General features: G+C 44.4%; 1 protein-coding gene across 1 annotated transcript in view; it reads right to left on the reverse strand.

Moving 5' to 3' along the window:
- Window positions 1-23,984, reverse strand: part of LOC144827705 (sodium/hydrogen exchanger 2-like) — a 621,902-nt gene that overhangs the window by 184,623 nt on the left and 413,295 nt on the right. The window contains exon 7 of the mRNA XM_078685917.1: window positions 4,062-4,132. Within this exon, the coding sequence (XP_078542043.1) occupies window positions 4,062-4,132 (71 nt within the window). The remainder of the gene's footprint in view (window positions 1-4,061; window positions 4,133-23,984) is intronic.

Consider the following 23,984-nt stretch of genomic DNA (forward strand, 5'->3'; position numbering starts at 1 on the left):
TACACCCCGATCAGTCAGGCTTCATGCCAAACAGAAACACTGCCCTCAACCTGCGCTGGGTGCACAGTGTGCTTGCTCGAGCAGACATGCTATCGGACACTGCAGTTGTACTGGCGCTGGACGCAAAGATGGCGTTGGACATGGTGGAGTGGCAGTATTTGTTCGAGGTCCTGGTACAAATGGGAATTGGCCCTAAATTTGTGGCCTGGGTCAGGCTATTATACACAGAGCCTGTGGCTCAGGTAGTGGCAAATGGCCATATTTCTCGAACATTCCAGCTAAGGCGGGGAACACGTCAGGGTTGTCCCCTGTCGCCACTGCTCTTTGCGATCACAATCGAACCGTTGGCGAATCGGATACGTTCCACCTCACTGCTGAAGGGGATTACCTGGTCGGAGGGATGGGAAGACCGCCTGTCTCTGTACGCAGACGATATGCTGGTATATTTGACGGAACCGGAACGGAGTATTCCGGCGCTGCTGTCGTTATGCGACGAGCAAGGGAAGGTATCGGGGTACACTTTGAACTGGAGTAAGTCGGAACTATACGTGTTGCAAGGCTCGACTCCCACACTGGGCGACGCATGTTCTCTGAAAGTGGCGGGGACCTCGTTTAAATACTTAGGCGTCCATGTGATGAAGGATCCGGCTGAGTTCTTCCAGAAGAACCTCACACCGCCGTTGGAGCGCTTGAAGCAGGACGTTAATTTCTGGGCGGCGCTACCGCTGACATTGCTAGGCAGAGCAGCATTATACAAGATGATGTCCTTGCCCCGCTTCTTGTATAGTTTAGAGAATACTCCATACCCAGTAGACGTGCGATACTTTAGGAGGGTGTCGGCGTCAATAGCCGGCCTCCTGTGGAACAACCGCCCGGCAAGAATTGCCCAGGCCAAACTGCATAGGGGGTGGTACGATGGTGGGATTGCATTGCCAAACCTCCAACTCTATTACTGGGCCGCCCAATTGAAGCCCATCAATCAGTGGCTGCATGTCCCCCAGGATGACCCAGCGTACAGGGCAGACAGAGACCAGCTGGGTACTGCTACCTTACTGGCTCCTCTCTACGACCAACGAAAAATGCGCCCACTCACGGGGCCCACCAAGCTTACGGTAGCATTGTGGCATACATCACAAGCAAAACTGGGATGGAAAGGGAAAATTACAAAACTTACTCCGCTGTGGGACACGCGGGCGCTGGGCAACCTGTGGCGTAGTAAGGGGTTCGCACTGTGGGACACCATTGGTCTGTCTACAGTGGGGGATCTGTGGGAAAAAGACACGGTGATCCCATTTGACCAATTGCGGCAGAGATTTGAGCTGGGGCCCACAGAACTGTTTAGATGCACACAGGTACGGCACGCTCTGCTATCGGTCATTCCAAGTGGCACGAAAGTCCCGGAGGCATCACCCCTCGAGGACTGCCTTCTTACGGATTTTATGCAGGAAAGGGCGACGTCACTTACATATCGCAAACTGCTCAATAACCTTACGGATCCAACAATAAAGCTGAGGGACAAGTGGGTGGAATATCTAGGCGACTTAGATGAGTCCGAATGGAATGAGGCATTGGCGTCACCTAAGGAGGCTGGCGTTCCGGCAAAGTTTCGACTTATACAGCTCAAGATCTTACATAGGGTATACTACACGAGGACGATGCTCCATAGGATACAAAGGGCACAAACTCCGTATTGTCTTCGCGGATGTGGGGAGGAAGGGACATTGTTCCATACTATTTGGGAGTGCCCTAACATTCAGGAGTTCTGGAGACAAATCATGCGTACTATGTCTCAAACACTGGGGATATCCCTGATTGCCGAACCACGGAAGTGCCTGCTCAACATATGGGGGCCCAATGACCTTACACGACACGGACAACAGTGGTCCATGATAGGTATGATGATGGCTAAACGCGGCATAGCGCAGAACGGCATAGCGCAGAAATGGGGAGCGGCAGACACCCCTACACTGACACAATGGTGCTCCAACATGGATGGGGTTATGATCATAGAGCGGACGGTATATACCAGTAGAGCGTGCCCACGTAAATGGAACAAGATCTGGACCCCGTGGAACGTGTACAGGGGGGACATGTGCGAACCGCTGGAGGAAGAAGGCATATTGACATCAGATGAAGAGGGCGGGGACAACTAGGGAGGAAGATGGGGGAGGGGAGGAAGGAAACCCTAGGGAACACATAGTTTGATGACGGGGAAGGGAAGAGAAGGGGTGGAGGACTGGGAGGTATTTGCTGATTGTCCTGCAGAACCACCCTACTGAGGGCGGCGAACGTTAATGAACACCATGAGTGGTCTTAGATTTACACACATAAAAGGGACGCCTGGTGATTGAAATCGAACTGGGGGTGTTTTACTCATTTCAAGTAGATTGAATGACCAAAAGTGGCAACTTCATGTTAATGTTGTTTATTGTTATATAAAAAAATTTAGACCTGTCAATATCCGCACGCTGAGCACGAACTGCATGCACATGTACATGTCAACGTAGCTGCACCGCCGGGGTGGCGGCATACAGGCAGTGTAAGCAAATGCATAAGATACAATGGCAACCGGCCCCAGAGGTTGTAGGCCAGATGCTGTGTGCTGTTTGCAAATGGTCAATAAAGGTCTTTTAAAAAAATATATATATATATACATATTTTGCAAATATTATTTAAAGATAAAATATTTGATTAAAATGTTTTATTTTTCATTTTATGTTTTTTAAAACTACATTTCAATTGGTTCTATACATAACTATTTGCAAATATTATTGTGTAATAAATACAAACATTTTATTTCACAACTTTTTGTACAAAATCTTTACAAAGAACTATTTATTTAATTTTAAAAATGTAAATGAATTAAATATGTCATTCTAAATGAATTCAATTGTGCTGTAACAATTTGTATTAATTCTAATGAATATATAACATGAAAAAGATGATAGTTTGTATTCTAATTATTACATGCGATCTGTAGAGTTGTTTGAAAGTAATTTAATTACATTTTAACAAACAAAAATATTACATTCATTTTTTAATTTAAAAAGTTATTCAAATATTTAACATTTAATAAAATATGAGTTATCTTTAGATCGTTTTTTAACTTTAAATACATGTTTTAGACATTTGTATTTCATGTAACATTATTTGCTATGGGGTAGTATTTTAAGTCCTTATCTTAATTGTTTTCTATGGGAGAATGTTGCAGTACCAGTGCTTGGACATGCATGATTGGGACTCATTTTTGGCTCTGATATTTTTAGAAGTACACTTTGTGAATAGTAATATGCTGCTTACTCTTTTCAAGCAGGTATACAAGGACACCCTAAGCCCCTATCTAACCTCCTTAACCCTTTCTTACTCCTCCCTAAAACTCACCTATTTTGCATTTAGTACACCCCATCTTTCAAGCACACCCCTGGTCTCCTCAACCATTCTATTCGAAACGATAGGAGAGGCAGAATGGAGATCTACACTTGTAAGTTTGTGAATAAAATAGTTTTGTACTTTAGCGTTGTTATAGTAGTACCACTAAATGTGCTACAAACGAACTTTGCAAACAGGCGCAGTTATATTTAAAATTAATATTTTCCCAAATCTCAGTATTAGTGTATACGCAGGAAGAATAAATGTGCACTTACTTCTGGTCATTAGGATGTTTAAAATCTAAAGTAAATATTTTTGTTAACAATATTTTCACAGTTCTTGGCCTATTAGTACATTTTTAGTACAGATGCAAAACATTTTTCTGAACTTTCTATAAAAAGTAAACTAAAATATGTATTGCATTCCCTTGCTCACTCACCCTACCTTTGTCCTTCACTGATACTCTGCTCTGCGCATGCAGGAATGACACAGGAGAAAATAAAAACAAGTTGTAGTCTACAAGCAATTAACTCACATTTAATTTCTAACCTCAAATCTCAACTACAGTTGTAGTCACCAAACCAAGAATCATCTGAAAATTTGGGCCATTCAAATGTGTGCAGTTTCGGTCACCCAGAATGACATAAAGCATTCATTTCACCTACATAGATTATCTGTTGGCGGATTCTTACTTGTCTTTCCATGAGTATTGCCCCCAGTGTCCACAGACATCTTCAATGCCAGCCAGCAAATGGTCTAATACCTACAAGTGAAACCAGAAAGTTGTAAAGCACTGGGAATCGGTTTCACACCTAACAGTAATAAGTCTCATAGTAACAATGTCACAGATCTGAAAACTACCATTCAGGCATGCACCTCCTCTGTGTGTTTTGTCATGGATACAACCAAGGGCCATACCACCCCTCTGAATTCACTCGGTCATTGCTGCATCCAGTCTGCTATTTATACATACACAACCAGTGAATAAAAGTGACAATTACTTTACATTAACATTTTTACATGTTCTGCTCAGCATTCGGTCTACCAGAAATTTAGATTTTTCACTCAGTATGAAGTGGGACAACAGTCACTCTTTCTTCACAACTTGAGCAAGCATTACAACACCAATAGGTCTGGCTTTGTAATTTGAGTACCTTCTCAGTCAATGATGGGTTTAGGCATTCATTTAGATATAATGCTTGCACTCTGTCACTCATCTTAGCTCTCATGTGTCAATTCATCCACCTACTGACTCATTCTTGCATTCATCCACTTACACAAAAACAATGAGCTCACACACAATCTCAACACAAAACGCAAGGTACATTAAAAGAATAAAAGTAGTAAAAGAACACATGCTGCCACCTAAACAGGCAGGCATATCCTTGCAATAACAAAACTGAACATAGCAGCGGGTGGACGTCTTGCAATGGTATTGTATGTGGGTTTTTTTCGGTTTGAAAATCCTGCATGGCTGTCACATTTAAAATTAATGTGATGGCCATTGTGGATGGTAAAACAGCGATACTGTGGGCAATATTATTCCATAATAGCCTCACAGGTGTAAAATGGCATCTGAAAATGAAATGGCTAATACCAAGATATGATTTGTAAGTATTTATTTAATTACCAATAGATCCCTATGCACTTGCACAATAGAGTTATCTAACACAACAATTTCCTACACCAAGGATTCTACTATCTTGCTATTTTGATTAAAACCCTGCCATTAAATGATTGAATTCGGGTGAAAACGTCTATATATAACATTGTTGGCCGGACATTTAGGGGCATATTAATAAGAATGGTGCTTCAGGGGAGCGCAGCAAGTTACCTTGCTGTGCTAACTTGCATCACAGGGTAAGGTCAGGAATGCACCGTCTTTACTCTTTACCCATTACGTGCATTCCTGTCCTTTCCCCCTGCGCTGGTGTCATTTCAGTAGCCTAGGGCCAATACTGGCTCCCTTGCATCATGGTGCAAGGGGGCCTGTGTTACAGCCAGGATCATTTTTGTGCAGGAAGGGGTACCTTACACAGCATTAACAATCCATAGAGACATAGTATGTGTACTGTATATATGAAGAGAAGGCGGGAGCCTTCGAAACGCGTCAGGAATTCCACGGCGAAATGGGATTGAATCACTTTCTCTTGAGCTCCTCAGCTATTCAAGCACGCTGTGGCAAGAAAGGCGAGTTCAAGTTTCTCCCCGCGAGTGTGACCGTGTCCTTACACGTGAGCGCACATATGTGGATGGAACCATCACCATCCTTTTACCGCACCCGCCAGAAGAGTGCAGCAGCGCTATGATGGTAACGAGCGAGCAGAGCCCCTGCATACACGCTGAGCACCGCCAAGCGGCCTCAAGGTAGGAGCTGACTAGGGCAAGCATCCAGCTTGCTAGTTTGACGGGCATACATCCGTCTGCTACTCCGACTCGTGAGGTCGCTTGGTTGGCGAGGGGAGACCACTCGTCCGCCTCGATCCACACATGGGGCGCCAAGACTAAACAGGACTACCAGTCCCAGTAGGCACTGGGACATTTGGACTGCCCATCAGGGGCGTGCCATGATCAGTATCAGGGCAGGTACCTGCATTCCCATCATCAGTTCGCCAAATCCTCTGAAGAGAAGGCGGGAGCCTTCGAAACGCGTCAGGAATTCCACGGCGAAATGGGATTGAATCACTTTCTCTTGAGCTCCTCAGCTATTCAAGCACGCTGTGGCAAGAAAGGCGAGTTCAAGTTTCTCCCCGCGAGTGTGACCATGTCCTTACACGTGAGCGCACATATATATATATATATATATATATATATGTTTCCCAATGTGTTTGAAGCTATTTCGGGAGGCACACGACAGTCCTCCTCCCCTCCGGGCTTCACGTGCAGTGCGCCTCCCCACCTGGCATTTCTGTAGCCCAACGCGTTTCTGGGAATTTCACCCGTCGTCAGGGGCTTTGCAACCAAGAAGCACTCGTATTTACACCATATTTACGGATGAACCAATTAATACAGGTCCCTTGGTGGGCGTGTGTAGTCCAGCTTTATACCAAGATTCTTGGGACTTGTAGTCCATTTTAGTGCAATATCCAATTAAGTTGAGTGTCTTTAGGAATTGAATGCATCCTTAAACTGCCTATAGTAGGCTGTGGGTGGTTTGGCACACTGAAAATCATCACGGGAGTCCTGTGCTCACGTTTCCAACTTGTTTGGAAATGCTGCCTCGGCCGCAGTAAAGCTGCTGATCACTGCGGTAGATGGTGCTCTCCCACGACCGGGCGGCCGTCAGTAATATGTTTCCCAATGTGCCTGAAGCTATTTCGGGAGGCACACGATATATAAGCAAAACAATACCCTTTCAGCCTTAGAGTGCCGCAAAAATTATGCACAAATAGAAGCAGAGAACTCTGAGTAGTTCCCAGGTTTAGGTGGAGAGCAGCTCCAGTAGAGAGCACCCTACACCAGTGACATATGCTTGTCTTAAATTTCTGTTTTCCTAGCAAAGTTTTCATGCTAGAATTAGCACAGGGCCATCCATGCTGATATACAAAGGTACACAGTATTTTGCCATTCCTATAGCAAAGTCTTTAAGCACAGGGTTAGCATTGTGCCATCCACGCCGAACTATAAACTGACAAAAGCCTTTTACCACTGCAAGCACAGTATTACAGCTTTATATTGGTAAAAGACTTATCAAGCTGCCCTTGAATGAATAAAAGCAACCCCTGACACGTGCTTTGCTACCATTATAGCTCTTTAGAGAGGTTTCGCTTTGACCAGACACAATGAAGTACCCATTATGAGTCAAAACTATACTCTTTCAGGCTTAGAGTTCTGCTTAAATTACGCAAAAAAGAAGCAGAGAACTCTGGGTGATGTCCAAGTTTAGGTGGAAAGCAGCTCCTGTTTAGAGCACCTGACAGCATCAGCAACACTCTGAATCTGCTCATCTCAAATGTTTGTTTTTCTAGCAAAGTGTATAAACTAGGATTAGCATTGTGCGGTCCACACTGAGCTAGCAAGGGACAAAGTATTTTGCTAGAAAAACAGACATTTGAGGTGGGCTACATGGAAATAGAATGAGGGAATATTGGAAAGTGTAACTTACATGTTACATGTTATTGGGACTTGATCATAACCAAACATAGCGTAATATATGAGCATATTGGCGACTGTCAATGATGGGTTAACTGAGCATATGAGTGTGTTATACTCTCCTTGTCTACGCGAAACTGTCAGACTTCTGAGGACATAGTAAAACTTGCCACAATGAACAAAATAGGCATAGTAGACTTAATTTAACTGTTGATAAAGTATTAACTGTGCTGACTAGAATTTGCTCAAGATGTACTTACTAAGCAAATTATGAATGATGCGGTATTCCGACAAATAGAAACAGTCAATGATTTTTAGGCATGATGCATACTGTCCATGACATTCTAGCTGACTATGATAGAACGGTTCCTGATGTGTTGTATGGCGTTTTAGGATCCAAGCGAATTTTCCCGATTCACGCCCTTATATAGGTACAATTCACATTGCCCTAATATAGGCATAGAAATCATTCCCTTATTTAGACATAGCCCATGCAGTCCAAATACAGGCATGGCTACTTCCACCTGTAGTGTTTTATCTAGGAAACCTGAATCGATATTCCTATTTTATGCCCTTGTCCGGTTATAATCAATAATGTCCATACAACGGCATAATAATCATATCCATAATTCAGTCGTAGCACATGCTGTCACATTAAGCAAGGCTACTTCTCCGGCCCCCTAGTAAAGCACACCGAGTTCTCTAAACAAAACCAAGCCTCCAGCAACCTGGGAAATCCCCCTTGCTATTGTTTTGATTTCGTCCCAGAACTCCTGTAAAGCATTGTAAGAACGGCCAGTTCTTAGTGACATCTTTACTGACGTCTTATGTCCAACCTTACGTCAAACCCAGGCACCTTTCAGGTATAAATATACCAACGTTGCCTTAAGCAAACACATGGTGGTAATTCTGAAGCAGAGCAGCTATCTACTTCCGAAAGCCCAGCTGATGCGAGAGCCCACGGACGCTGCCCCTCCTCCTTGACGCGCTGAGAAAGACGCTGTCTTTTTTCCGGCCGAGAAATCCAGCTCCGGCGTTTCCAGCCTACCCTTGCGGGTTGCTGGGATATCGAGTCCTGAGAGAGAGATACCAGACCTCCTGCTTTCTATTACCCAGGTACGGAACTGACTAAACCCTTACAGAGAATTCTTGAGTCAGATTCTTGGCAAAACAAACTTAACTTAAACTGCTACTTACTTACTCCTTCCCACGTATTAGGCTTAGGTCAGGCACACCGGGGTAGGTGTATTTAGAAGCACCAGTTGAGTACGATTAGTCAATTTATATATGTATGTATATATTTTATCTATTTTAAAGTATCAAATGGCTAAGAAACCATATCAATGCTTTTACAGTATTATTTTATACTCCTCCTTTTACTGTTCGCACTTTACTTTACCATGAGTATTACAATCGTGGCAATTCATTTCTCTTGTATGAGGAAGAAGACTGCTCAATAAATAACACCTTTTATTGAAAACGCCCGTCTCTCTTTTCTCTGCATTCTGGTGAAACTAAGTACGCACATTTGACTGAGTGAAATAGCTGTCTTTTGTTTTCACACAACTCTAGAGATATACTCTTATTCAGGGAGAGCAAAGTTGTCATGTTTTATGGTTGTCAGAAGCTAATCCCTTCTTGTATATCCAGGGAGGTTAAACTCCTCCTCGTTTATTCGAGAAAGTTTCTAGTGACCTCTGAGCTAGCTGGCAAACCTCAACTCTAATATAGTCAGTAGAGACCTAGATAACCTCAGTCCTACGTCTACACTGCTGAATATATTATTCCAATGCACAGAGCCTATTGGGAATATAGGAACTACACTACATGGCACCCAACGTTTGGTAAGGTGATAAATCTAACGCAAGACGTTAGAGTAACTCAGTCGTGCTTTTTCACACAGTCCCTTTTTCCCGTAAATACTCCAAAAGACGTCTGGAGTGGGTAAAAGGTTAAAAATCCACCGGAACTTAGTAGGAAGAGATTTCTATGTATAGTTTTTGGTTTAGTCAATGTTGAAGGATACAGTGTTCCAAAAATATTGTGCACCTAATCTTTGTTTTCTTGAAACTTGATCTGCAACAAAAACCTTTCTGTCAGTAAAAATGTCAGAAAGTGAAGAAGAAAGGGAGGCAGCTAGAATAGCAGCTCGACTCCTAGAGGATGACACTAGTCTCCTGCAGACCGACCCGAATGCAATACTCATTCCGATCAACATAAGAAAAACTATAACTCTTAAACTTATAGAGAATGGACTAACATCGAGAGGTGGTATAGTCGTACTCGTAATTGAGGCACATGAATATCGGCAGACAGAGGTATTCTATTCATGGATAAACTTTCCTGCAGCAAATGCTGTCACACATGAGTTCCACTATTGCAAAATAGAGGAACCTCCGAAAGAATACACTCCTTTCGAGGAGGTGGAAATCCCATTAAAATACCAAGAGCACCTGCTCTGGTTTAAAGGCGCCCTAAAACATAATAATCACATCACCAGGCTCGGTCCACTAGGTAGACCAGGAGCAACGTGTCCGGTTCTAGCCAGCTACACACCACATCCAGACATTGAAAAAATGTCAACACCAGAACTTTTAGCACAGCTAGAACAACTGATTAAAATACATAGACAATTAGTCCAATATGTAATGCGGACTTCAACAGTCCAACCAGCTATTAACATTCCACAGCTGACCCCTCATCAGGGTAACACAAACAAAATTACACCACAGAACATACAATCATGTCTGGGTAAAGTACCCGCAAAACGGGAACAAATTCCATTCTGGTTAGCACAAAAAATCACTCAAATAGAGGCAGTATTTCCGGATACTACCCCTACTGAGAAACACAGAATTCTGACTATCTGCCTTCCAATGGGGATCGCACCACATGTAGAGGACTGTGACACTTGGGGCACAGTCTTTGCCTCCATTTACACAAAAACACATAATGTTCCGTCCATGGTGGTAATACCCGATGTGCTAAGACAGATTCAAAATGAATACGGTCCAGAACCTGCCTTAACTCTGCGTATGAAAATACTAAAAGACTTCAAGCAGGTCTCGGCTATATTATTAGCCAACATAAAAGGGGAAGCAGCATCTGTGGCAATCCGCCAGAAATTGAAAGAGACAGATATAGCAGAACAACCATTTGAACTTGCCAGAATCATAGAAAAATCCTATGAAGAACTAGGAAGAGATAGTTTGGGTGGGAAACCAGTAAAACCCAATCTAACTGAAAATCCTGAAAAAATATTCATTAAAAATAATCTAAACACTCCAAAAAAGGGCTGGGATGGAAATAAACAATCCACTCCCAAAGAAAAAAGATTCCAGTCCAGAGGAAGGTCTCCTCGGCGGAGAGAAACATCTCCCGACCAAGAACACAAGTCTCCCCAGAGGGAGCCCTCTGAGAAAAGATACAACCTTAGAAATAGGGATAATCTAAAGAAACCTGATAGATATCAAGATATTGATACACGTCCCTCTCGATCTTTTCAGACTTCCTCGCAGAAATTGGAAAGAAGAGGACGATCAGAACAAAGGGAAGAGCACGTCAAGTCCAAAGACAAAGAACCTGCTCATCAAAGTAAAAAATTACAATTTCCAAGAAAGAAGGTAGCCAGCATTAAAATAGTCAAACATGCCGAGGATACTGAGGACACAGCTGAAAAACGGAGAGTGGGCCCAGACAGCGCTAGACAGCGCAGCAGAAGTGACCATAGATCGCAAGATCCTGATGAATCATCTGGAGACAGTGGACACGAATGAATGCATTCAAGTGGAAACTGCAGACAGCAGAGTTAGCAAACCTTATAAAATATACGAGATAACATTACGTATAGAGGGAGATAAGACTAGGAAAATAAGGGGTCTATTTTGGGATAGCCTTTCCAAAGGCTATGACATCCTTTTAGCTGAAAAAGACTGGCCACCAGAGTTTGTCAGGGAGTGCCCTCATGGCGAAGAAATGATTATGCCTGCCTTCTCAAATCACAATCCAATTCATAAAAAATATACACTTGCAAGAAAGTGGGCAGTAGCCCAAGCTCCTGCATTATATAAAAATCATGTAGGATGGGATGAGGACTCTCCTCCTCACAAAATCCAATTAAAAAATCAACCAACTGCACAAAGGCAGTACCCAATTAAGCAAGAAGCTAAAAAACAGGTCAGGGAGATCTTAGATCAACTTGAATACCAGGGGGTGATTGAAACATGCACCTCACAAATGAACAATCCTTTGTTTCCTCTCTCTAAGCCAGACGATTCATATCGTCTAGTTTTGGACTATAGACACCTTAACTCATGTTGCAAGACATTTGCAGTACAAAACTCACACAGTGCAGCACTAATGAATAACATCGTGCGCAAAAAATACAAAACAACATTAGACATCTCTAATGGATTCTTTTGTCAAAACATAGCACCTGAAAGCAGGTATTTGACTGCTTTCTCAATAATGGGCTCGCAGAAAGATTTCTGTCGACTCCCACAGGGGTTCAAGAATAGCCCAGGATTATTCTCAGCAAGAGTAGCAGAGTTACTACAAATGTATGATGATGAGGCATTATCTTATGTCGTAGTAAACACCATAATACTTGGGTTTGCTGCAGAGGGTTACAAATTCAACTTTAAAAAGTCCCGAATTGCCCATCTAACTGTCCTGTTTTTAGGATATGAATTATCAAGTGAAGGCTAAAGCCTAGCAGACAACTTCTTAGAAAAGTGTGCTGTACTCCAAGCACCAAAAACGCTGAGGAACTTACAATCAATACTAGGTTTCCTGAATTTCAGAAGAACTTACATTCTAAATTATGCAGAGAGGGTTAAACCTCTCTATGAATTAATAAAACCTGATTTTAAACCAATCAATTGGACTCAAAAACACACAGAAATTTTGAGATCATTGCAAACAGACATGTTAGCAAAAACAAAATTGCAAACTCGCGATAATACACGCAACCTTGTAATCCGAGTCATCCCAGGAAGATGCGGATTAACATACCTGACCTCTAATGAGGGAGAAAAGGTACCAATAGCATACAAATCACACTTGTACTCACAAGCTGAAAAAACATTCAGTCTTGCGAAAAATGTTGTAAATGCGGTTCAAACAGCTGTAGCAAAAGAAAGAGCCCAAGCCGAAGGCAAAAGGATTACTGTTTTAACAGCAGAATCAGCCTTCGAGTCATTAACAAGCCCATGTAATTTAACTACCGTGGCACTAGATCCAAAATGGATACAATGGGAAAATTCTCTTGCTACAGAAAAAGTGAAATACTATTTTGACCTGGAAATGAAAAAATTGAAATATCTAACATTTATTTATTTATTTAAAGCCATTTGTAAAGCGCCTGGTTACTCAAGAACAGAGTGTCCCCGTGCTGAAAACTGCATAGACGCTAGAGAAGAGAGAGCTGGGGAACCATCTGAGGGGCGAACGGTTTAAGTGCGTGGAAATAAGAGAGTTTTCAGTTTTCCCCGAAACCTAGTTTCAGAGGGCTCCATACGGATCTCGAGTGGGAGTTCGTTCCAGCTCTTAGAAGCCAGATAACCAAACAAACAACCACCCATCCTGGCTCTGGTGACTTTAGGGATTTTAAACAGCATAGCCCCAGAGGATCTAAGATTTCTGGAGGGGCGGTGTATTGTAAGAAGGCTTTTTAAATAATCAGGCCCTGTGCCATGAGCGATGCGATGGGCAAAGCATAATGCTTTAAATTTGATTCGCTCCTTGATGGGGAGCCAGTGAAGTTTGGACAGGGCAGATTTCCCTGAGGATCTGCGAGGAAGCTTGAGCACAAGTCGTGCAGCGGCATTCTGGACACACTGGAGCTGATGGAGCCCCTTTTTGCTCAATCCCAGTAACAAGGCGTTCCCATAGTCCAGATGGGGGGTTACTAGGGCATGGACAAGGACATATGAAAAAGAATATCCTCTGCCTAACGACATTCTGCCCATACAACTTTACGCCTGCATAATATACACAAACAGTTATGCAGAACCCTCAGTTTGGGGAAAACAAGCTTATAACGCTACGTGCGAGGTTGTCAAATGCCGGTGGCGCGGAGGTAAATTGAGACCACTGGTAACAATGTCACAATCGTAAAAAACAATTCAGGTCAACAGACTGAATTAATTGCCTTAAATATGGCACTCGACATTGACGATCGCAAATTCCCGACACTAATAGTGTGCGATTCGCATTCCTGCGTCAAATCATACAATGAAGACTTGCAGAAATGGGTTGAAAACGGTTACAAAGATGACACAGGTGCCACAATTAAGCAAAAATCGCTTTGGGAACAAGTAGTTCTTGTAAAGAAAGAACTACAAAAGACTCACGTGATACATACACTGAGTCATCAGCGTGATGGCGTTCACGCTGCAGGGAATTCATTGGCTGAAACAGCCACAGCGGAAGCAACTAAACCGGCTTCCGTAGCCACAAAAAAGCGTTCAGAAAAATACGTTGACGGGGAAACCATGCTGGCGGTAAAAACTTCTTCAAAAGGCGACTGTGCAGCATTACCCGTGAACTATCCACTCAATTATACATACATAATAGATGCAAACTTCGTTCCTTTTGCTCGAATCCCTGGAGTGGGGGATAGAGTGATTCCAAACACGAACAGGAGAGTCTTGCTAATAGCAGACGCACACATGGGTGAAGGTCTAAGGCACCGAAAGATCAAGAAATCTCTGACAGAATTACAATCAGAATACTGGTGGCCGGGGATGAGCCTGCAACATTACAAATTTGTAATGAGCTGTCAAAACTGCAACAGAGATCGCAGTGGCGTACCGGCCGAAGTAGTGCCAGAACACCTAGTAGAAAGCATAAGGCGATCTATTCGCATGATTAAACAGGAAAGATGCGTCCCTATGTATATTATTTAAGACTAGACTCACTTAAAATGTGGACACCAGCGCTCGGCTGACGCCAGAACTGTTATAAAAGATTTGCGAGTCTATATCGGCACATACGCAATTGGAATGCTACATTCTGATCATGGCCCTTCTTTTAGCTCTCGAGCTTATAAGGAGGCCATGACCAGCATTGGCATTGCATTGCGGTATTCTTGTCCCTTCCATCCTGAGGGAAACGGAATTGTGGAAAGAAAAAACCGAGACATAAAGCAATCTATAACGGCAAGGGTATTAGGTACAGGTACTGGGTGGGTCCAACATTTAACAAGTGTCCAACGTAGTCTTAACAATCTGCCAAGAAATTCTCTAAAAGGTTTCAGTCCGTATGAACTATTGTTCGGGACTAGAATGCATATTCAGGACCTCGATAGTCAGACTTCAGTGGTAGAAGAAAAATGCTTTGATATCAAAGATCGTTTGGCTATTTTACAGGACTTAAATGAAACAAGAAAAGACCTGAGCAACGTAAAGCTAAAACACCAGCCAACAGCCACTGAAGAGAAACTACCTGTCCCAGCAATGCCTGTCTGGATTACAAAGATTGGGGATCTGGTCAGAGAGAAGATCGCGGTGAAGAAGGAATATGGGCCTTCTTACAGAAAAGCAGTACCTGTCTTAGCTGTCAACGGAACAAGATCAGTTGTACTACCGCCCCTTGCTGGTAAAAAGGAGAACAGTGTTGTATCCATCGACCTGGTAAAACCACAATCATGTGGCCGATAATAAGTAGTAGGCCCAGTGGACGCCCAAGAAATAGCAGAAGACCAAATCTTGCTACAATCCAAGAGGTTCAAACTGAGAGACTAATCACATTTGATAAACCTGCAGTGATTAAAAAAGGACTGTGCAATAATGCCATGGAACTTGTGCTTCTTGAAGCCCAAATTGAAACAGTTCATCATGAAACACCTGTCTACAACGATGTAGCCACAGACTATGCTAATGAAACAAAGAAAATTCCAAAAGCAAATAAAAATCCGGAAGCGATTCCAACAATTGACAGAACTGCATCTGGCTACTTCATCAATTTCGATGACTTTTCTGAGGATCCAAGCGAGCCTGAAGAACAGCCAACAACTGAATCTTTTAAAAACAAAGTAACAGAACTCTTTCATCAACTCAAAGAAACCTATCTGATTTCTCCATGGATTGAATTTTGGATTGTGTCAGGTGTACTTTTCCTCCTGCTTTGGCTCATCATGGTTCTTTGGTTAGGAAAATTCATTGAGGGAAAATACAGTACAATGGACACAGCAAGTCAGAACATCAACTTGGTCCTAAAACCACACAAGTCATCGCACATCGAGAAAAGCGAACTATCATCTCTGAATGTTACAGCCAATCCAATACCCGGTGGGGTAGCTTGGGACAAAACAGATTACGATATTTATGGCCCGGTCGAGCTCCTGAAGTATCCACACCAGTTTAAGATTTCATTGAGTGACTTTGTAAAACCGAGCACATTCCCTGATGATTGGGACTTTGAAAGTATTAATGATATGATGTCAGATTTAGTAATGTCAGCAAAATTTACAGAACATGATTACTTGCATGGTTCATCTAATTATGATGAATTGTACTGCTACAACCACTTTGCGCATCACTATTTGCATAAATCTGCTCAACCTAGAAATGTTTTAAAATATAATCAATGGGAACATTGTGCAACTCCACCAATGGGTAGTTCAAAAACATTTTATGAGAAATTCCCATACTTCTCAGGGTTTAACACAAGTGAAGCAGAAGTCTTTTATTTAAGCATGGGCGTAAAATCCGTTTCGCTCGCGGAATTTGCGGATTTTCGGCATATTCGCAATCCGCGAACTCTCGCGAATTTGCCGAAAATTCGTAAATTCGCACGCAGCGGATTTTTTTTGCTTGGTGATACAATTTTGCGGCGCGCGGCGTTCACTTACCGTCATTCAGCGTTTGCAGAGTTGTTTTTCTCCATATTTTGCGTGTGCTGCGCCATTTTGGATCTTGCTGCGGGATCCCGCGGGAGTTTGGCGACCGCGATTACGTCATCGCGGCTTGCCACCTTGCACAACACGCATCGCGAGAGTTCGCAATTGCGAACACGTAGATGCGGCGGGCAGCAACAATCTCGCACTCGCGAAATTGCAAAATTTGCAATTCTGCACAAGAAATCCACCAGCAAGCAGCATAAACCTTCTGGAAATGATGATTTATATCAGAATAACTCCTCAGGTTGACATTTGCCTGCACTTTTTTTTGCATGGAGTCCATTTTGGGGGGGGGGAAGGAAGTGCCCACAGTCTCCAACTTCCTGTTCCTGTCCAGCAGGCTCCTCCCAGTGCTTTCTTCATGTGCTGGTCACTTTCATTTGGATCTTGACCTGGAAGGATTACTTTTTGTGGATGCTGCTGGATATTTGGATTTGAGGCCTTTTTGACTTTCTTTGGATCACTTTTGGATTAGAAATCAACTTTCACAAGTAAGTTTGTTTGGGGCATTACAGTTGCTGCAACTACAAATTTGGAACTTTTTCAGAACATTAAATAAAATATATTGTGGGTAGCCACAGTATCCAGTAGGACCAGGGTTAGTTATGGGTGCATGATACAACTGTTTTGTTGAATTTAAACATCATTGAGGGCATGGATGGCCTGGGATTGTGCTGAATTTTGTGGGGTTTTTTCGATTTTTTTGGGCTGCTGTTGGGGCCTTTTGCTCAGGGGTAGTGAGTGGTGCATGGACTGAGTCTGCCTGTGGGGTCTCTTTAATGTAAACATCCTGGATGGCATTGGATTGTGGTGATTTTTGGTTGTTTTTCGTTTTTTTGGGGTGTACTGTTGATGGGAACTAAGGGGCCATTTTGAAGACAGGCAGTGTCTGAGGCCTGCACCCATTTTGCCTAGCTTTCATCCATTATGCCCAGGGGTAGTGAGTGGTGCATGGGCCTAGTCTTTCTGTGGGGTGTCTTCTTGAATTTAAACATCATTGAGGGCATGGATGGCCTGGGATTGTGCTGAATTTTGTGGGGGGTTTTCGGCCTTTTGCCCAGGGGTAGTGAGTGGTGCATGGACTGAGTCTGCCTGTGGGGTCTCTTTAATGTAAACATCCTGGATGGCATTGGATTGTGGTGATTTTCATGTGTTTTTCTGTTTTTCGTTTTTTTGGGGTGTACTGTTGATGTGGACTGGCCATGTGGGTGGTGGTGGCCATCTTGAGTGCTGGTACAGGCAGGCCCTGCACATGTGCTTGGGGTGCAAGGGGCCATTTTGAAGACAGGCAGTGACTGAGGCCTGCACCCATGTTGCCTAGCTTTCATCCATTATGCCCAGGGGTAGTGAGTGGTGCATGGGCCTAGTCTTTCTGTGGGGTGTCTTCTTGAATTTAAACATCATTGAGGGCATGGTTGGCCTGGGATTGTGCTGAATTTTGTGGGGTTTTTTCGATTTTTTTGGGCTGCTGTTGGGGCCTTTTGCCCAGGGGTAGTGAGTGGTGCATGGACTGAGTCTGCCTGTGGGGTCTCTTTAATGTAAACATCCTGGATGGCATTGGATTGTGGTGATTTTCGTGTGTTTTTCTGTTTTTCGTTTTTTTGGGGTGTACTGTTGATGTGGACTGGCCATGTGGGTGGTGGTGGCCAACTTGAGTGCTGGTACAGGCAGGCCCTGCACATGTGCTTGGGGTGCAAGGGGCCATTTTGAAGACAGGCAGTGTCTGAGGCCTGCACCCATGTTGCCTAGCTTTCATCCATTATGCCCAGGGGTAGTGAGTGGTGCATGGGCCTAGTCTTTCTGTGGGGTGTCTTCTTGAATTTAAACATCATTGAGGGCATGGATGGCCTGGGATTGTGCTGAATTTTGTGGGGTTTTTTCGATTTTTTTGGGCTGCTGTTGGGGCCTTTTGCCCAGGGGTAGTGAGTGGTGCATGGACTGAGTCTGCCTGTGGGGTCTCTTTAATGTAAACATCCTGGATGGCATTGGATTGTGGTGATTTTGGGGTTTTTTTCCGTTTTTTTGGGGTGTACTGTTGATGTGGACTGGCCATGTGGGTGGTGGTGGCCATCTTGAGTGCTGGTACAGGCAGGCCCTGCACACGTGCTTGGGGTGCAAGGGGCCATTTTGAAGACAGGCAGTGTCTGAGGCCTGCACCCATTTTGCCTAGCTTTCATCCATTATGCCCAGGGGTAGTGAGTGGTGCATGGGCCTAGTCTTTCTGTGGGGTGTCTTCTTGAATTTAAACATCATTGAGGGCATGGATGGCCTGGGATTGTGCTGATTTTTGTGTGTTTTTTTACTTTTTGGGGTGTATAACTGATGTTCCTCTGTCTTCCATCGCTTTTAGGTGCACAAGAGAACCACCAGTGCCAGGAAGAAGTCCTGCTGCGGTGTGTGCAGCACAACGTCACGTGTGGCCACAGACAACTCTGCAACTTGTGCAACTGCGGCCTGCTGTTCTGAGTGACAAAAAAGTTGCCCATAGCTCCTCTAGCAAGAAAGTTGCCAGTAAGGAGCAGAAGAAGCAAGTGGCGCCATTTACCAAGGAGACTGGTGAGACGACCGCCACATTTTTTGAGATAAAAAAAAGTACGCCTGCAGCAGCAGAGGGGTCTGATGGGGACCAAGCTGGGAGAAGCACCTCGGCTCCATTGGGCTCAGTGCCACCACCACCACGCCAACTTAGGTCCAAACCCTTGAGTGCTGCAGAGGCAGCCAGTATAGTTGTTCAATCACCATCGACCAGTGATGTTGGCTCATCGCAAGAAAGTAGCAGCATCCCTCAATCAACACAGGTTGTTGTAACTCATCTGACGAGTGTTGAACAACCACAGCCGCAACAACAACCACATGTGCAAGTACAAGCCCAAGTACATGTGGAAGGAGAGGCGGTGCAAGGAGAGGAGCAAGCAGAGGTGCATGGAGCGGCACAAGTTCCCACAATAGTTGTTCCTCCCGAAGTAGGGGCACATCAGGAAATCGACATTCAAGCCGAGGTATCACATGAGGAAGCCACTCCTCCTGATGATTCATTGTCTTCCAGATCCCCAGCAAGGAAAATATCAAGGATGGTGTCTACTTCTTCTTCAAGCCCCCTTCCTTCTGATGATATGGATCAAACTTGGGACCCACCACGGCCGTCTGAGAGTGAGAAACACCATGATCTGACAAAGGTAGCTAAGCGTAAAAGGAAGGTCCCCGAAAGTCTCAGAGTCATGGAGTGTGATGATGACGCTGAACAAGAAGGGGCGTATACTGCTCCTGCTGATGAAGACTCTCACGACGACGACGCAGTCATCATAGGCGTTACTCCAGCCTCAGCGGACATGCAGCACACAGACATTTTCACCCTAGCACGAAATGCTGCTGAGCGTGATGATGATAATGGCGACGTGGGAATGGGACCACCAGGAATGCAGTTAACTAGTACACCATCACCGCCACCTACAGCTTCCATATTTTCTCGCCGGAAGGGACCTCCATCCACCTCAACCTCCATGTCCTCAATTAGTGGTGCTGTAAGTGCACAACGTACTAAATTTCGGCAACACACATCCTTCAGTTCATCTGGCATTAGCAGCATTCCCAGTATCGCCTCCTCCGCACCCCACAGACATTTGAAGTCCGCAGTTTGGGACTTCTTTAGTGTTAGCCCAACAAGGGAAAACATAGCCATTTGTACCATTTGTACGGTTCGAGTTAGTCGTGGTAAGCTTGGTACCAACTATGGTACCGGAGGCCAGAGAGGCCATCTTGAGAGACAGCACACTGTCAAATGGCTGGCGCACCTAAGGGAGATCAAGGATGCCCGAATTGCAAGTCAACAAATAGTATCCGTTGATGTTTCATCTGCTGATGACGAGGAGGAAGAAGAAGCGTCAGACATTTCTTTACTTACACCTAGTACCCCTGTCAACAGCAGATCTATGAGCCACACTAAGAGTGTGGGAGAAAGTGAGACACCAACGCGAAAAAGTTCATCACAGAGCGTAACTGGGTCGCAGAAGTCATCATCATCCTGTAAATTGGTCCAGCCCACCATTAGAAGCATGTTGGTTTCAGAAGCGCCATATGAACGCAACCACCCAATGGCGCGTCTGTATAACAGTAAGCTGGCTAAAATGCTAGTGCTGGACCTTCTCCCTTTTTCTTTTGTGGAAGGGGTGGGTTTTCTTGAAATGGTGTCAACGCTCTGCCCTAAATGGAAGGTTCCTAGCCGGTTCTATTTTGCCAGAGTTGCGATTCCAGCACTACATGAAGATGTGCTCGAGGTGATTGGGGCAGCTTTGCAGAAGAGTGCTGTTCACACTATACATCTGACAACAGACATGTGGAGCAGTTGTGCAGCCACTGATTACATGTGCATCACTGCACACTGGGTCTCTTTTTCAGGGGTTAAAGGCAAGATAAACGCAGGTGTTGATGAGGACAAAGTTTATAAAGCTGCTCGGAAACATGCAACAATAGCCATGTTTGCCATGGAGAAAAGTCATACAGCAGAAAACATTTTGCATGAGTTTAACACAAAGGTCTTTCAATGGCTGTCCCCAAGAAAACGCATGATTGGTTATGTTTCCACGGATAATGGCGCCAATGTAGTTAAGACCATGGATATGGGCAACTATTTCAGAGTGCCGTGTCTGGCGCACTGAATTAACCTGGTTGTTGAAAAATTCTTGAGTGAAGAAAGTCCAGTCTCCGAGTTACTGACCACCTGCCGAAGAATGAGCACACATTTCAACCATTCTTTTAAGGCCCGGAAGCAGCTGAGGTGCCTGCAATATGAACGTAAATTGCCAGTGAAAGCACTCCTCCAGGAGGTGGCAACACGTTGGAACTCAACCTTCTACATGCTTGAGCGTCTGTATGAGCAGTATGCGGTAGTCGATCAGTATTTCTTTAAACTGGGTACACCTATGAAGGACATGAGGATACAGGTGGAGCAATGGCACCTAGTTAAAAGCCTGACAGGCATGCTTTGTCCTTTTGAGGTCTTCACGCGTGCAGTCAGCAGGGAGGACTGTAATTTGGGAAAAGCTATCCCATTGTTGAGCATGCTAGAGCACCGACTGAAGGCGGTGTGTTCTAAGTTTGAAAAAGATGGAAAGGAAGAAGCATTAGAGTTGGCGGAGAAGTTATTACACTGCCTACTTGGCGATGATCGTCTTGAAATGATCAAGACAGAACAGCATTACATTTGTGCTACTATTCTGGATCCACGGTACAAAAAGGCAGTGGCAGGCAGAGTATTCTTTCCTTTTGATGACGCAGATGTTACAAAGTACAAACATTGGCTAGCTGTGTCAGCCACTCGGTTTGAAAGAGAACGGCAGGAAATTGAAGGAAAAGGCAGTACATCAGCATCAGCAGGCCGTCCGCAGTCAAAAGAATCCCCTTCTGCATTTGTGGCTGTGGCAGAAGTGAGTGATTTGCCCTCTCAGCCGCTAACGACACCAGCAACCGTATCATCTGCTCCAGACACAACAGTAATATCGGGTGATGAAGAGGATTGGCTAACTGAGCTTGGGTTTGCTTCTGAAATGGTCCCAGAAAAAAGTAAGCAAAGTGGAGGAACCCGGGAGAACCTTGAGTTGATGGTGCAGGCCTATCTGAATGACTCAACAGAGGTCCATCTTTCTCATGACCCATTGGCGTATTGGCATGGGAAAACAGTTGCTTGGCCATAGATCACCAACCTGGCTATAAATTACTTGTCTTGCCCACTTGCAAGCATGTCTTCTGAACGTGTTTTCAGTGCTGCTGGTGGCATTGTAACTTCCAAAAGGACCCGCCTCTCGCCCAAAAATGTGGAGAGGTTAACAATGATCAAGATGAATCAGCACCTCATACCAACAGATTACAAAATACGAGAATGCACGCCGGAAGAAGACGAAGAGGACACCAACTTAGATGAGGGAAGTTCTTCTCTGTTAAGTGACCTACTCCCGTATGAATTTGCAGAGTTTGAGGACAAGCTCTTCTTCCCTGACACCGAGCCTTGAAAATAAATGAGTCAATGAATCACTAACTTTCTTTTTCGTCCTTATTCACTTTTATTCCTGTGTGTCTCTCTCTTTGTTTTGCAAAATCTATATAACAAAAACTTTAATCACCTAATCACAAAAAACAAGCCCATCAGCAGAACTGTCTTCACTTATTTGCTTATTGATTTGAAGGTGCCGCAGTCTGCATTCCTCAGGTTCACAAGTTCACAAGAACATGCTCCTCTATCCTCCTCCTCCAGACTCCTATTTCCCTCAAAGCAGATGGCTGGATTACGCCCAATGAAGAAAGACTCCGCACTTGTGGGGGTGTTCTACTTCTTTGCGGGTGAGTAGACGGCTCTGGGGCCATTGCTGGGAAGGTCTAGTACCGGATAAAAGTGGTTTGGAGAAAATCGGAGCAAAAAAAGTGTTTGCCTTTTTGCTCACTATCATGTTTTCGGTGGCCTGTTTGGGGGGGTTCCTGGTGTTTGTGGGTGGGTTTTGGGGTCTGGGAGCAACGCTGGCACAGTCTAATTTTGATTGCATTTGTTTTCCAGGACATCCATGGTGGAAAAGTAGAGTTATGACCTGGCTGCACAGCGCGTTTGGACAGAATTGAAAGAAGGCCGAAAAATATTCTAAGTATGAGATTTTCCATTTTTGCTTTTTGCCTGTTTGGGGGTGTTGTGCTTTTTTGCTGGTGGGTTGGCGGGTCTTGGGGCATTGCTGGGAAGGTGTAATACCGGATAAAAGTGTTTTGTAGAAAATCCATGAGGAAAAGCGTTTTTGCATTTTCTGACATTTCGCTCACTACAGCGTTTTTGGGGGCCTGTTTGGGGGGCTTCCTGGTGTTTGTGGGTGGGTTTCGGGGTCTGGGAGCACTGCTGGGTATGGATAGTTTTGATAGCAAGAGGTTTGAAGAAAATCCATGGAGGCAGAGGGGAGTTAGGGCCTAGCTGCAGAGCACGCGCGGAGTAATTTTGGAAATTTCCCTAAAAGTGACAAAGTCCCCATTTTTTTACTTTTGCTTTTTGGCTGTTTGGGGGTCTTCTACTTGTTTTCACCTGGGTAGACGGCTCTGTGGCCATTGCTGGGAAGCTCTAATACCGGATAAAACTGATTTGGACAAAATCCATGAGGAAAAAGTTTTAGCTTTTTCTGACATTTCGCTTAATGTAGCGTTTTCGGGGGCCGGTTTGGGGGGCTTCCTGGTGTTTTTGGGTGGGTTTCGGGGTCTGGGAGCACTGCTGGGTATGGATAGTTTTGATAGCAAGAGGTTTGAAGAAAATCCATGGAGGCAGAGGGGAGTTAGGGCCTAGCTGCAGAGCGCGCGCGGAGTGATTTTGGAAATTTCCCCAAAAGTGACAGTCCCCATTTTTGTAGTTTTGCTTTTTGGCTGTTTGGGGGTCTTCTACTTGTTTTCGCCTGGGTTGACGGCTCTGGGGCCATTGCTGGGAAGCTCTAATACCGGATAAAACTGGTTTGGACAAAATCCATGAGGAAAAAGTTTTTGCTTTTTCTGACATTTCGCTCAATGTAGCGTTTTCGGGGGCCTGTTTGGGGGGGCTTCCTGGTGTTTGGGGGTGGGTTTCGGGGTCTGGGAGCACTGCTGGGTATGGATAGTTTTGATAGCA

The sequence above is a fragment of the Lissotriton helveticus genome, chromosome 4_1 (genome assembly GCF_964261635.1).
Source record: "Lissotriton helveticus chromosome 4_1, aLisHel1.1, whole genome shotgun sequence".
In the NCBI taxonomy this organism is placed as follows: Eukaryota; Metazoa; Chordata; class Amphibia; order Caudata; family Salamandridae; genus Lissotriton; species Lissotriton helveticus.